Source organism: Raphanus sativus, chromosome 5 (assembly GCF_000801105.2).
Source record: "Raphanus sativus cultivar WK10039 chromosome 5, ASM80110v3, whole genome shotgun sequence".
NCBI lineage: Eukaryota > Viridiplantae > Streptophyta > Magnoliopsida > Brassicales > Brassicaceae > Raphanus > Raphanus sativus.
Genome location: NC_079515.1, coordinates 15,226,613 through 15,242,230, shown reverse-complemented (window position 1 = coordinate 15,242,230; position 15,618 = coordinate 15,226,613). Strand labels below are relative to the sequence as shown.

Genomic DNA, 15,618 nt, shown 5'->3' with positions numbered 1-15,618 from the left:
AAATCATTTTATGTTTTAATAAACATTTATAAACTCTTATAAATAACATTTATAAACTCTTATAAATAACATTTATAAGCTCTTATAAATCAAAAGTAAATTTATAAACATTGATAAATCAAATTATAAATATTTATAAATAAATTTATAAGCTCTTATAAGGGTTTGTAAGAGTTTTTTTTTTTGTTTTCTCGATGGGTTTATGACAAGTTTATAGGAGAGTTGATAAATCATATTTATGTCTAATAAACTTGTAGCTGCTACTGTTGTTGTCAAGGGACAGCACGGGAACGAACAGGTGTCTTTGAGGGACTCACCCTGTGAATCAAACCATCAAAAACACGTCAATATTTGGACTCATAACCAAGTAACACAAAATGTTTGAGAAAAAAATGGTTGGGACCTTATGGGTAAAGAACCAAGAAGCACGCCACTGCAGTTGAGAGCAGCTATTGCACTTTCAGCCTGTCAAAGAGAAAAAAAGGATACTTTGAAACTTAATCTATGGATACAATCCTTAAAACAAACAGGTTTGGATAAAGAGCAAGACTGGTTTACCATGACAAACTCAACGAAACCGATTCTAGTTGGATGATTGATGATCTCCCAGAAGCCTTAGACGTAAAACCTCTCCACACAGCCTCAAAGAAGAGTTTTATGTCCGTTTGAGTGACACCACTAGACTTGCTTCTGCCACTTTTTGCAGATTGATCCTTGGATTGCTTTGCTTTGCCGGTTACAACCTCGTAAATGGTTGGAAGATCATTTATCATCAGGAACAGCCTCATCCTGAAACAAATTCATTCAACTCAGAGGCAAGAAAACTACAAGTTACCACCAAACAATGTGTACAAGAACATAGAATAGTGGGAAGAGAAGGAAAAGTTATACCTCTAGTTTTTATCAAAAGAGAAACGTGCACCAATGTAAAAGGCAGCAGAGATGAGCCAAGAGTCAGAGTGAACTGCAATCAGAGAAACCCAGTTTTCCTTTGCCATACCATCCCTTGCGAAGTTGATGCCAAGAGCTGGTTCAGGAAGCTCAGGAGGGACCTCGTCGACAGGGAGATCAACCTCCCATGACCCGTTTGGAAGTCCGTAAAGACACAAGTTTTCATCGGCTGCACACGTCAAACAGAAACAAAATTAGACTACGGAAAAAAAAACACAGAGAAACCTGTAGAAACTCACAAACTACTGGAGTACAGAGCACATCCCAAACATCATGGTCATTGGAAAAGCATCCACCTTTTAGCATTATAAACAGAATATCCAAGTCATGGCAATACATCTTTCTGATTGCATCCAAATAAAAAATTCATAAAAAAATGCACGTTGTTTTTAACAGCAACATACATAAGCTTCTAAAGGTCAGACACAGATTCAACAGATGCTATTTCACCTAAAAGAGACCTCAATGGATCACATAACAAACTAATGTTCTAAAAAGGGCAGATCAAGCATGGAACTTTAATTAATCAATGATTCACACACAAAGAAATTTCTAAAATTGAGTAATTAAGAAACATAAAGAAGGATACAGAGCTTGTAAGCGCGTTTGGTGGTCATGGCGGAAACAAAACCCTTACAACGGCGAACATTCACAATGCATGAATTTCTATTTGCAATAGGTCTGTACCACCTGGGATTTGGAGTCGTCACCAGCCCCTTGTTGTGCTTCAAAATCAAGGAGGATCTGATCAAAATCACGCAGTATAAACGCAGAGAAATACTTAAATTCAACTGGAGACATGTTCACCCAATTGCGTGTTGTTCTGTAGACAGATTGAGGAATATGAGACAAGGGAACCTGCAAGAAGAGATGAGATGATCGGAGAGAATCAATCAAATCAAATCAATGACTGGGACTATTTTTTAATTCGAAAATCAAAGCAAATCTGGGGCTCACATCGATGAGAGTGGACAAATCAGGAGACTCGTTGAACATCTTCACCCATGGGAACGATACTCCGGAGAGTGCTTTGCAAAGTAATTGGTATACCTCGATAACAGCTCATCCTCACGCCAACACTCTCTCTATTGACAAAAATAACAACAAACAAACTTGAAGATAGCCGAATTCGCCGGAGATTGTCGAGTTCGCCGAAGATCGTGGAGATCGCCGAGTTCGTCGGAGATTGTCGAGTCCGCCGTCGTTGGAGCTTGTCTCAGTTTGATTTGTGACAGAGATTTGGAGAAGAAAACAAAGCTACGTTAAATTAATAAAATGAAGGGTCGAATGGTATTTTGTCAATTAAAAATTTAATGCTAAAGTTGGTTAGTGTATAATTGAAAAGTGGTACAAAGAAAATGGTATTTTTGGCAATTTACCCTGTGTTGTTTTCTAGTTATTTTGAAGTAAATTATGCAGTGAGATTGAAGATGTTGTTATGCCGGCAGAAAACTACTTAGTTATATAGTCAATGTTTCTAATTATGCTATAAAACTATACAATCATATAAAATATCTTGTTTAAGGGCCCGGTAATTATTTATAGCTACTATTCACACTAGTAGACGCCAATATCGTGAATTGTCTAAGACCTCTGCTGAGTAGTACCTCGTGCAAACTCCACTCAATCACAGTATGTCAGTTACTGACAAATGACCTAAAATAACGTTTCTACAGTTAGAAAATCTACCTAAAATAACGTTTTAAAATCAAGAAGGGTAAACGGAAAAACAGTTTGCACTCACCAAAACACACAAAAACACACGCACACGAGTTCAGTGGTCCATTACAAACCAAACATATATAAGAATCATTGACAAAGTTGAGGGGGTAATTGTGGCGAGACACAAAGACTCGCAGCCCCAAAACCTTAAACACACACTATTAGGGAAATTAGAACTTGATGAGAACGTTGAACAGGTGATAACCAGAGAGTTTGATCTGATCACAGACTCTCCACCTGTAGTACCCTTCATCTTTAGTAAAAGCGTTCATTTTGGTCTTACCTACAGGATTCTGTAAAAACAGAAGAACTTTGTTGTTCCATTGCCCTAATTTAGACTGGGAGCCTCCCGGCTCCGTAGGCACATTCACTGTGAACCATGTGTCCGTCTCTGGATCCAACAATCCCAGACATCCAGACAGTTCGCTGTCCAAGAAATACACTTTGTTCCTCACAACAGTGTAGGAATAAACACCCATTATTTCATCTGATTTTAACTTATCCCATGTATTCGTTTCGGTGTCATATATGTCGATTATGGGCGTTCCATTGTCTGAAAAGATCATTATCAATTATTCAAAAAAAAAAAAAACTTAGTTTAACCCATTGTTGGCATTATCTTGTTTCTACTTACCAAAAACGTAGATTTTGGACTTGAAGGAGAATGCAAAGCCAATGTCGACATGGGCGTTTGGACTATCCTCAAGGGTCCACTGGTTAGTTTCCGGGTTGTATACTTCATAGCTTGAAAGGGGATAACCATATTTGGTACAACCTCGGAACACATACAACAGGCCATCCACTACAGATAGTGAAAAGCTGTAACGTGGTATTTTCATGTCTGCCAGTTTTCTCCAACTGTTTTTATCATTCCGACGAAGATAATCAAGAACTCAGTTGTAAAACTAGACTCATTCCGACAAGATAAATAAGAAATCAGTTGAAAACACACAACTTCTGAAGAGAAACCCACGACACTGAATTCTTGTGGCCAGAAGACCATGCTTAATGCCAGTGGTTGAGCCAAATAAAAGTTTTACCGAGGACAATGTAATATTTCAAATTAAAATCCATAGGGGAATTTTACCATTTAACTCATAGTATTCTCAAATAATCAATGAAAATAAAAATGATCTCTTTTTTGACCAAAAAAAAAATGATCTCTTTAGAGAGGATGTATGGATTGTATGTCACAAATTGATCAGATTGGTAAGAGAAGAGAGATTCAGATGGAAGACCTGTTAGTAGCAGGACTGAACTCGTAAACATCAGCCGAAGCAATTGGACAGCCAATGCCCCCCATAAATCCACCGATGAAAAAGATCTTGTCGTTAAGCACCGTGACGCCGTAACCCCACTTCTTTGGCCCAGGGTTAGGGACGTTAGGAATCCGTCCCAATTTGTTCCCGGAGCTGTCGAAAACTTTTCAGTACACGATTGTGCCAGGCATATCTTCCATCAGAACACACATGAACTCCTCCATCGTCCCGGTCAACTTTCTAACACCGTTGAAATATTCGCTCCTGAGGAAATTCTTCCATCGACGGCAGACCTGAGAAAGGATCCGAAAGTGTGAGCGCGGGAATCGTGATAGGCAGAGCGCCGCTACGTCGTCCGTCAAGCCGGGTATGATCCACGACTCCTCCTCCTCCTCTTCCTCTTCCATTTTTACTTGTTCTTCACGACTTAGATTATTAGCTCATTCCTGCATCCTTTATTATGTTCAAAATCAATGTATAAAAAAAACAGGAAGCGTATTCAGCTGTTGTAACGTGGATCATGTCAGTTGGATTACATTGACCTAGTGTTATCATGTTAAACTAATCATAGTCAACTGTTTACTTTTCAAAGATGACTACTGTGGGATTGGTAATATTGACGCCATCCGCAACATGAGAATGACTGATTACTAGTATTGTGGTCCATGCATAGCATGGATGTAGTAGTATTTAATACTGTATCATTCTGAATTTTAATTATTTGTGTGATTTTAAAACTCATTTTGATTAGAATAGTAAACAAAACATTGATGATTGTGAATAGTAATGAATAAAAAATGAGAAAATAGTGAATTCTGGATATATTTATGTTAGTATTGATAGATTACTAAAAAAATCGGCTTTTTACTATGATAAAAAATTCATGAAAATTGTTGATAATACGACAAACAATCTTGCAAAATATTGCAAGAAAATGTAACTTATATTATTTTTCTTTTTTGGAAAATAAAAAACAAAATACTAATTTCATACTTTACTGATAGACCAATTTCGATAATACGGCAAACAATCTTGCAAAATATTGCAAGAAAATGTAACTTATATTATTTTTCTTTTTTGGAAAAGAAAAAACAAAATACTAATTTCATAATTTACTGATAGACCAATTTCAATCGTTAGATACCCCCTATATATTAATCTTTCGAACATTACGAGAATAATTCTCAGAATGATTTATATCTACATGTTATCATGAGAATGAGAATTATTCTCAGAATTCTTAAAGAAATAGGTTGGTCAATGTAAACATACATTATATTTTTATTAAATTAACTATCAAACTAATTAGTAGTGTATAAAAGAATATTATCTATTATTTTTTTAAATAAAAGCTACGAAATTACATAATATGGTTAACATATACTATGTTGATATTCACAACTAATGATTATAAATAATAAAGATTTGATAACAATTTTTTTATCATTATATTTTTTGTTTAATTTTATATTATTAAAATAAATTAAACAATAGATTTTTTCTTATATGATATTTTTGGTTTTTTAGAACGACTATAAATGGTAAGTTTCACATTGAAAATTTTGTGATCAATGGTAATATTATTTTTAGTTCAGCCGTCATTTATCTTTAAAAAGCCTTGAACAATTTTTAATAATTAACTAAATAATTCACGTACATAGTAGAATGTGTTTTGGTTTAAAAATTATTGCATACCAAAAACAATAAGAACCATCAATACTTTCGTTTAAAATTTTGTTACAATAAAAATACAGGGTTTAAGAAAAAATCGAATATAAATAACCGAACCAAATCCAATAAAAAAAATAGTACAAAACTTTAACCAAATTGGTTAGATGTCCAAACAGATTCAAAATTTTGATATCTAGAGAACCTGAAAAGAATCCGATCCGAACCAAAATATTTCAGATATCCGAGTATATTTGAAACAGATTTATATAATTCAATATATAAATTAAAAATAATAATATCTAAAAGAGTAGACAAAATACATGAAATATTTTTAAATTGTCCAAAATACTTAGAAATGTATAAAAATATTTAAAAATGCATGTCTAAAATAGTTAAAAAATACTCAAAATACCAAAAATAATTAAAATATCTATCGATTTTGTATCCAAATATTTAATTTAAACACACTTTTATGCTAAGTTTAAGTATTTTGACATATATTATTCAAATTTATATGTTATACATTATTTTTGTTTTTATATTTGCCAAATTTAAAATATATATGAACTTTAGTTTTAATAAAAAAAAAATGGGTTATCCGAATCTAAAACCAAACCAAACCTGCAGAAATTCAAATTAAATCTAGAAAAGATCCAAACAGGCAAACATAACAGACCTTAACCGAACACAATGGTACCTGATGTCTATTCCTAATCAAATGTTGAAATTTTTATTGAAAATAAAATATATATTATTTATAATATTTAAATACAATATACATTAAAAAAATCATTATGCGCAGGGACGTGGGTTATCATCTACTGTACTTTTTATATTAATTTCAGAATATTTTATGCCATGGATGCTTTGCATGAGAACACAGATAAACTCCTCCACCGCTTCGGTCAACTTCGGAAGGGCGTAAAAATGCTCGCTCCTGAGGAATGTCTTTCATCGCTGGCAGACTTGAGAAAGAACACGAAAGTTTGAGCGGGATTTGTGAGAGGCAGATCGCCCCTATGTCGTCCTTCAAACTGGGTATGATCGACATCGACGACTCCATTTTAATTGTTCTTTGCATCAAAACTATGTATTAAATAAAAACAGGAAGCGTATTCAACTGTTGTAACGTGGATCATTATCCAAAATGATACCTCTTAGATTACGTTGACCAGGTGTTTTCGTGGATAAATTAAGCACAATTGAAAATGAATTATTATTTCTACGTTAATGTTTGTAAGCTCTAATCAAATTCAGATTATATCATGATATTCCGTTGATTTGTAAATAAAGTCAACGGTATTCTTATCCAAAATCCAATCATCGTATCCTCACGTTTCTAAAAATCGGTAACGCCTCTACTTAATTTGCTGCTCCGTTTACATGGATGTGAGAAATGAACAGGGCATCAACCATCCAAACCTTTTACCTGATAATCAACATAAAAAGCCTGGTGTTATTCATAGTATCATAGATTAACCCATGCTTAATACCATTAGCTGACAAGTCTATCTCTTTTTTTTTACAACAATAAACGACACTAGGTAATTGACACTACCGGTTCAGATAGCCAAACCGAAAATGTTGAATCGACATATATCACAGCTGAAGGAAAACTTCTCGCACCTCGTGCAAACTTATCCGCAATAGTATTTTGTACTTTTGGAATTTGTCTGATCCGAAAGTAGGGAAGAAAGTCTTAGTCCGTCTGAATTTTTCTATATGTGTAGAGAAAGCTAGTCATTCCTCCGGTGTCGACACCACCATCTTCACCAATTGAGAACATACCGTCTCAAAAACTACATCAGAGAACTGGAGGAATTTCATGTACTCCATCGCCGATATCAAGATTTCACACTCCACATGGAGAGGAGAGAGGCTATGTCGAATATTCATTGCTCCCATCATATCCTCCGTTGAAGACTCCTTCCTGCAGAACAATCTTTGACCGGTATAAATATCCACTTCTTTCCATAATCCGTCAATTAAACAAACTCTGGTATGATCCGAATAATTCCCAACATGATTTTGTTGTAATTGTCCATGTTGTCCGACTACCATTGTATGTGCTTCTACCCAGAGCGCGCCTTCCACTTCAGTCTTACAAAGTAACTCTTGCGCGTTTCCGTTCCTATTTGTGTAGATCTTATCATTCCTATTTTTCAAAAAATACCACATAACCCATTGGAAATAGTTAAAATCCCCTTATTTTGGTAAACACCGAAGAAGATGGAAAGATTCCAGGGGGCGATGGAATCCTGGACAAAACCCATGTTTGAAGTGTTGGTGGACATTCAAAAAGTACATGATTAGTAGATTCCTCCTTTGCCCCACAAATACTACAAGGTGTGTCATAATCGATCTTAGAGTCCTTAGATTTATCGAGACTGGTAGCGTACCTGATAATACTTGCCATACAAAATGTCTCAACTTTGGAGAACACTTAATTTTACAAGAAAAAGCCAATAAATGTTTAATACTTGGTCCAAAAAAGTGTAGGTCTGATAGCCCTGTATGGGTATAAAGATTCTATTCTGAAACCTGACTTTACTGAATATCTACCTGATTTCGTGTAGCTCCACCCATAAGAATCAGACCTCTGACACCTGCTTACCTCCAACCCTCTAATAATTTTTACATCATCAGGATGTATATATGCGTTAAGCAAATTTACATTTCAGGAGTGATCAACCAGATTGATAAGATGTTCCACCATAAGCGATGGATTAAGAAATTGAGTAAGATTTTTTGGTTTTTCTGACCTCGGGCGAGGAGCGGAGATGCAAGGATATGTCCATATAGAAATGGACTGCCCTATTCCCACTCTTTTGATTAGCCCCTTTTTAACCAGAGATCTAGCTGAACAAATACTTATTCATTCATAAGAGGGTGAATAAGATCTGTGATTCTCCAGAGGATCGGTATTCCGGAAATATCTACCTTTAAAAACCTTAGAGAACAAACAATTTGTTTTGTCTATTAACCGCCAGAGCTGTTTAGCTAGCAATGCTGTGTTGAAATCTTGAAGATCTCGAAAACTCAGTCCTCCCTCCTCCTTATGAGTGCAAACCTTATCCCATGAAAACCAATGAATTCTTTTTTTATTCCCACTGCCACCCCACCAGAAGTGTGCAACCGTGCTCGTTATTTTCTTTGTTACTCCTTTGAGAAGTCTAAAACATGACATAACATATGTTGGCATTGCCGAGGCCACCGTTTTAATTAACACCTCCTTCCCTCCCCTTGTAAGGAACCGAACTGTCCAGCTGTTTACTTTATTATTTACTCGTTCATTTAGAAAGCCAAAGATCTGAATCTTTGATCCTCCTAAGCTCTCCGGGATGCCTAAATAAGTACCAATTCCTCCCAAATTTGTGATGTTCAACAAATTGTGAATCTCCACCCTACGATCTTCTGGAACCTTATGTCCAAATTGGATTGAGAATTTGGAGAAATTGATCTGTTGTCCAGATGCTGCCTCGTAATCTTTTAAAAGCTTTAAAATGACTCCACATTCTTCCACTGTAGCCTTACCAAAAAACAGACTATCATCCGCAAATAAGAGATGAGAGATGGTGGGGCTTCTCCTTGCTATATATTTTCAAACCTGTTAGATGCTTCTTCTGTTCTTCCTTCTGAATATTGGCAATAAGAGCCTCAGTACATAGAATAAATAAATATGGAGACAGCAGATTTCCTTGCCGCAAACCTCTCTTTGGGACGGCTGTCCGTTTAATAGAATCTTGTAATTAACTGAAAAGATACATTGCATCATCAACATCACCCAGTCCAAAGAAAAACCCATCTTCAGCCTTCTGGACAAACGACCATTCTACCTGATCACAGGCCTTGCTCATGTCAGTCTTTATTTCCAAAAATTTATCCTTGCATGAATTATTTGTTCGTAGTCCATGAAACATCTCCTGAGCAATGAGGATATTATCCGATATTAATCTTCATGACACAAATGCAGATTGAGTCTCGGAAATTAAGTTAATAAGCCTTTGAGCCGCTAAAATAAAACCTTCGAGATAATTTTATAACCAACGCTACACAAACCAATAGGTCTCAAGTCCGTCATCTTGTTAGGTCTCCCCGTTTTAGGAATAAGGCAGATATTTGTCAAGTTGAGTCTTTCATCAAAAACTCATGTAGTAAGAAAATTATTAAACATTTCCACTACATCCTTTTTACTTATTGACCAAGATTGCTGATAGAAAAGTGCCGTAATCCCATCCGGACCAGGAGCTTTTTGGGGATGCATCATAAAAAGTGCTTCTCTCACCTCTTCTTCCGATGCCTTTTCCATCAGTCTTAAATTTTGATTAGCCGTTACCGTTGTAGGGACCTCCTCTGAGAAATTATCAATATTCCATGGATATTCTGTATGAAACAGATCTGTGAAATATTTAACTGCTACCCCTTCTACTTCATTTTCCGAATTAATCCAATTACCATCTTCATTATACAGCCCAATGATCATGTTGTGAATGCGTCTTTGTTAAGTCAATGCATGGAATTTTTTTGAATTTCGATCTCCATATGTACGCCATGTCGTCCTACTCTTTTGTTCCCAGTATTGTTCCTCATCGAGGTATGCGTCATGTAATTTCCTAGACACCTCTAAGACCTCCTCATTTGATTTAGTAAAGTTTCTGAATTTCCTCCAAAACCTTTTGTAAAGTATTTTTTTTTTTCCCATAAGGTGGGTTTGACTTCCTCCAAGCTGAGACCTCGTGTCTGCAATGATGAATTTTATCCACAACTCCTGCATCTCTCCCCCCTCTACACGAATTTCATCCTCTCAACTGATTCCATAAAACCATTTGCCCCTATCCAGCGCTTACGAACCGGAATTGTCGTCGAAACTTGATTATCTTATCCTCAACTGAAGCTACTATAGGTCTATGATTAGAACTTATCACCAGATAGTCGGCATGTGAGTATGGGAATAGATTATGCCAGTCACTATTCCAAAGGGCCCGATCTAAACGACATTTAACTACTTGTTTCTTCCTTCTACCACTCCATGAGAGAGTATTACCGAGACTGGAGAATTCTAGAAGACCACAATTTTCTATCATATTATTAAAATCTATAAAAGAATATGCATGCCGCATAACACCACCCTCTTTCTCATGATTACCGGTAATCTCATTTAATCTTCAATAACAAACCATGGTTCATCAGAGGCGAGAATATAATGAGAACATATTGATATATGGTGTTTTATACATCATTGTATATATGTTTTCTAATTTGTTTTCAAGTCTTTATCGAGTCTTTCTAGTCCTTTTCGAGTCATTACAGGTCTGGAGTTGCACTGGATGGGAGATGGACCTGTTGGAACAAAAGATGTAGAAATCAGTGCAGTTTGGTGATTTTTACGTAGAACAGTCTGATGACTGTTCCTGATAAAGCGGAACAAGCAGACAGAGTGATCCCGAGGTTGTTCCCGACGAATAAGGGAAATACAACATCTCGGGATTTGCCCTAATTACCTTGTTTTTCTCTCCCAGCCGCCGGTGGCTTTGATATATCTTATTTTTCTATTACTCTTTATCATTCTACGCTTTCTGAGACACAAGAAACCATTGGAGACTTTTAGGATTATTGGATTTGCTTATTGTAAAGGGAGAAGGCTTCATCTCTCTCTCCATAGAGAAGATCATCTGAACCCTTTGTTTTCTACTCTGTTCTTATGCAATTTATTTCAGGAATTATGTCTTTGATTTCTTGCATCATGATTGAGTAGTGACCTTGCTCGCCTAGGGTTTTTAGGGTGTTGAGACATGAGCTAAACATAGATAAGCGATTTGATAACTGTTCTTCATTCATACTATTCTTACTGCTTTCATTAATCTGATCACTTGATGTTAGATCTTAAGTTCATCACCTAGTTAACCGCTTAGGAGATAACTTGACATGTATTGAATGAGCTTAGTATCCCTAATCAGCGAAAGTAGATATTAGGGTAGTAAGTGAACTGATCGGACCTGTTCTCTAAGGCTTGCAATCGATTCTCATCCCAACGACGGTTAGGTGGTGAGATCGATCTGCAAAGCGATCACTGCTATGACAGTGGAGTGTTCCAGCTGAGTGATCCGAGTTCTAGAAAGAATTTCATCGCGCTTGAATAATTGTTTGGCTCCAATTCAACACCCAATGAAATACCCTAGGCTAGCTCCTTGTTAAATTGAATCAATCTCTTTTTTTTCTTGTTTCCTATCGTCACCTTTTAAACCAAAACAAATCTTCTTCTTAGCTTGATTTTGAAACTCATAGAAATAAAGTGTAGACTGGTCCTCTGGATTTGAATCTAAAGTACTATAATTACAACTGTTAACTTGGCAGTAGCAAAGATTCATTTTTAGTGTATCAAGTTTTGGCGCCGTTGCCGGGGACCAGATTTTTTACCTCTATTTTTCGGTTTCAAGGTATTATCATTGTATATATGTTTTCTAATTGGTTTTCAAGTCTTTATCGAGTCTTTCTAGTTTTTTTTCGAGTCATTACAGGTCTGGAGTTGCACTGGATGGGAGATGGACCTGTTGGAACAAAAGAGGTAGAAATCAGTGCAGTTTGGTGATTTTCACGTAGAACAGTCTGATGACTGTTCCCGATCAAGCAGAACAAGCAGACGGAGTGATCCCGAGGTTGTTCCCGACGAATAAGGAAAATACAACATCTCGGATTTGCCTTAATTACCTTGTTTTTCTCTCCCAGCCGCCGGTGGCTTTGATATATCTTATTTTTCTATTACTCTTTATCATTCTACGCTTTCTGAGACACAAGAAACCATTGGAGACTTTTTAGGATTATTGGATTTGCTTATTGTAAAGGGAGAAGGCTTCCTCTCTCTCTCTCTCCATAGAGAAGATCATCTGAACCCTTTGTTTCTACTCTGTTCTTATGCAATTTATTTCAGGAATTATGTCTTTGATTACTTGCATCATGATTGAGTAGTGACCTTGCTCGCCTAGGGTTTTTAGGGTGTTGAGACATGAGCTAAACATAGATAAGCGATTTGATAACTGTTCTTCATTCATACTGTTCTTACTGCTTTCATTAATCTGATCACTTGATGTTAGATCTTAAGTTCATCACCTAGTTAACCGCTTAGGAGATAACTTGACATGTATTGAATGAGCTTAGTATCCCTAATCAGCGAAAGTAGATATTAGGGTAGTAAGTGAACTGATCGGACATGTTCTCTAAGGCTTGCTATCGATTCTCATCCCAACGACAGTTAGGTGGTGAGATCGATCTGCAAAGCGATCACTGCCACGACAGTGGAGTGTTCCAGCTGAGTGATCCGAGTTCTAGAAAGCACTTCATCGCGCTTGAATAATTGTTTGGCTCCAATTCAACACCCAATGAAATACCCTAGACTAGCTCCTTGTTAAATTGAATCAATCTCTTGTTTTTCTTGTTTCCTATCATCACCTTTTTAACCAAAACAAATCTTCTTCTTAGCTTGATTTTGAAACTCATAGAAATAAAGTGTAGACTGGTCCTCTGGATTTGAATCTAAAGTACTATAATTACAACTGTTAACTTGGGAGTAGCAAATATTTATTTTTAGTGTATCACATATCCTACAACAACATCCATAATCAAAATCCTGAGTCAAAGCTAACCCCCATGCCAAATCTCTACCATATAAATAAATAAATCCAGACAGGCTCCAAAGAAATTACAAAGAGAAAATAACACTCAGACACAGATTTAACCCCCTTATTCATAACTCTATTCCAGCACTCCATAAAATAACACTAAAATGACTTGTACACATATTTTCTATATCAAAAGCCTCATGCTCAGACCAAACTCTCTCAAGAGTAGACCATATGGATCCCGAAGCAAATAGATTGTATTATAAAGTTTTTCCCACGCAACTACCATTCGTAGATGATCATGACCACACCGCACACAAAGACCAACAAAATAAAGAGACACTGAAATAAATAAATCACTAGGACCAGACTCGATTCTACAGGATTTCATAGTTGAATCCGACATTATTCAAAACAGAAATTTTTAAAAACCACCATAAAGTACACCTTACTCTGACGGATTATTTGGCTTGGTGGCATCCTTCTTCGTGTCTTTGTCCCCTAGCTTAGCTCCCGCCTTGGCTAGTGATATGATCATGGACAAGCTAGATGATGGAGATGGTGAGATCAAGGACCAGCCAGCTGAAGTAGATGATGCCTTACCCATTCCCAAAGGTCCCATGACTCGTGCAAGAACAAGGAGACTCAATGAAGCTGTTGGAAGTATACTTAAGATATCTTGGAAGCAAGAGGATTGTCTTGGTCGAAGCTTGAGAAACCAAGACACACTTATCACCATTCAAGCTGCCTTACCTTCAAGCTGATCATCATTTAGAAAAGTGGTTTGTGTGTACTCTTTTTCCCTTGGTTGGTTTTATCCCATTGAGTTTTCCAATTAAGGTTTTTAATGAGGCATCAAGTTCACTTACACATCTCCTAGATGATGTATCATGGGTGCATCTCGGATGCATTATCTATCTTATGTTATATTTCAGACTATGGTTTTTATTTCATCTTTTGTTTTCGAAATTTTTTTATGTTTTGATCTTTGTTTAAGTACCAATGGAGCCTGTTTCCATTAAATGCTTTTAGGTTTCGAAAAGCTTGATTTTGTTCAAGTTTTTTCCTTTATAAGTCACTTCCTTTATAAGTCACCACAAACCCTCATATCTATCTAAGCATCTTTTTTATCAAAACTTTTGTGTTCTTTTCTCTCTTCTTGCCTTGTTGAGGTGACTGTCTGGTGTGTAGTATCCAGTCTGCTGGAGTGTAATATCCAGTGTCTAAGGGTCTTAGTTTGGTGTGTAATATTCGATCTATTGCCTAGGAGTATCAAGGAGCCTTTATGCAGCCTCTTGTGTCACCAATCGATCCACAGCCTTGATAAACTTGAGTCTTTGATTCGTTTATGCAAGGATCTATCCATATCCATCCAGAGAAGCATCCTAGGAGTTCATTAAGTGGTATCAGAGCACTCTGGAAGGGGAGTTTCGATTTCTCTTTGTTATTTTCATAGATCTGTTTTTAATCTTATTGAATCATCGATCGATCAGTTCTCTTGTGTTGTCTCTCACTAGATCTGATCGATTTCATATTCAGGATTTCTAGGTCTATTGTTTCGTGGTTTAAATCTGCTAGATCTAAGTGTTTCGATCAATTTCCACATAAAACCCTTCGTATTCTTGTTGGTTACGTTATCAGATCTGCGAAATTGCTTGTGATATTGTTTTTTGATCTGTTCTTTCCATCATAGATCATTGTTTGGTGAATCATATATCATCTTCTGTTGATCCTGATCGCTTGTGTTTAACTTTCAAAAGTGATAAGATTCAAACTTGTTTTGTGTGCCTCAAGTTTTGTTTAAATCCGTTTGTTTCCTTATTTAACTTCAAATCATATATCATTTTATTCTGTGAACTACTTCCTTGTTCAATCTTCTTGTGTATCAGGAAATTAACAATGGGATCCAAAGAGGATGATGCAGTTTTCGTTAGAAGGAACAAGCTGTTGCAAGAAGCTACTACCAAACAAGTAATAGAAGCTATGGAAAAGATGATGGACGAGAAACTTGAAGTGTTGCGCCAAAAGAAACAAAACCAATCATCTGATCATCAACGTGAACCAAGGAGGAATATGCGTGAACGACAAGAACATGCTGGATCACAAGAAACTGATAACTATTATGAACAAGATAGAGAAAGGCACAGCTCTGCTTCTAGACATAGCAGCAGGAAAACTAGACGTGATCATGAAGGTCGTCGGTATCAGAGAGATGAGCATTCTGGGTTAAAGCTCAAGATACCTCCTTTCCATGGCAAGGCTGACCCTGATGCTTATATAGAATGGGAGAAGAAGATTGAGCTAGTCTTCAATTGTCAGCACTACACAGAAACTAAGAAGATTCAAGTTGCTGCTACTGAGTTCTATGATTATGCTTTGAGCTGGTGGGTGTTAGGGTA

General features: G+C 36.4%; 1 protein-coding gene and 1 pseudogene across 1 annotated transcript; both read right to left on the bottom strand.

Moving 5' to 3' along the window:
- Positions 1-108: 108 nt before the first annotated feature.
- LOC108836660 (PHD finger protein ALFIN-LIKE 6-like) lies at positions 109-2,208 on the bottom strand. The gene is made up of 8 exons (XM_057010831.1): positions 1,909-2,208; positions 1,759-1,809; positions 1,541-1,676; positions 1,191-1,247; positions 892-1,120; positions 559-789; positions 404-465; positions 109-318 (listed from the first exon to the last, which is right to left on the bottom strand). The coding sequence occupies exons 1-5, from the start codon at positions 1,945-1,947 to the stop codon at positions 894-896; spliced, it is 510 nt and encodes a 169-aa protein (XP_056866811.1). The 5' UTR covers positions 1,948-2,208; the 3' UTR covers positions 109-318; positions 404-465; positions 559-789; positions 892-893.
- A 454-nt stretch (positions 2,209-2,662) lies between these two features.
- LOC108859851 (putative F-box/kelch-repeat protein At1g27420) lies at positions 2,663-4,471 on the bottom strand (annotated as a pseudogene).
- Positions 4,472-15,618: the final 11,147 nt, after the last annotated feature.

What these genes read in the sequence shown, in the direction of transcription:
- LOC108836660 (XM_057010831.1), bottom strand. Translation starts at nt 1,947, where the DNA reads ATGTTCAACGAGTCTCCTGATTTGTCCACTCTCATCGAT. An exon ending in ATTTGTCCACTCTCATCGAT is followed by an intron (nt 1,810 to 1,908) that starts GTGAGCCCCAGA and finishes CTCTTCTTGCAG; the next exon opens with GTTCCCTTGTCTCATATTCC. An exon ending in CAAACGCGCTTACAAGCTCT is followed by an intron (nt 1,248 to 1,540) that starts GTATCCTTCTTT and finishes TAATGCTAAAAG; the next exon opens with GTGGATGCTTTTCCAATGAC.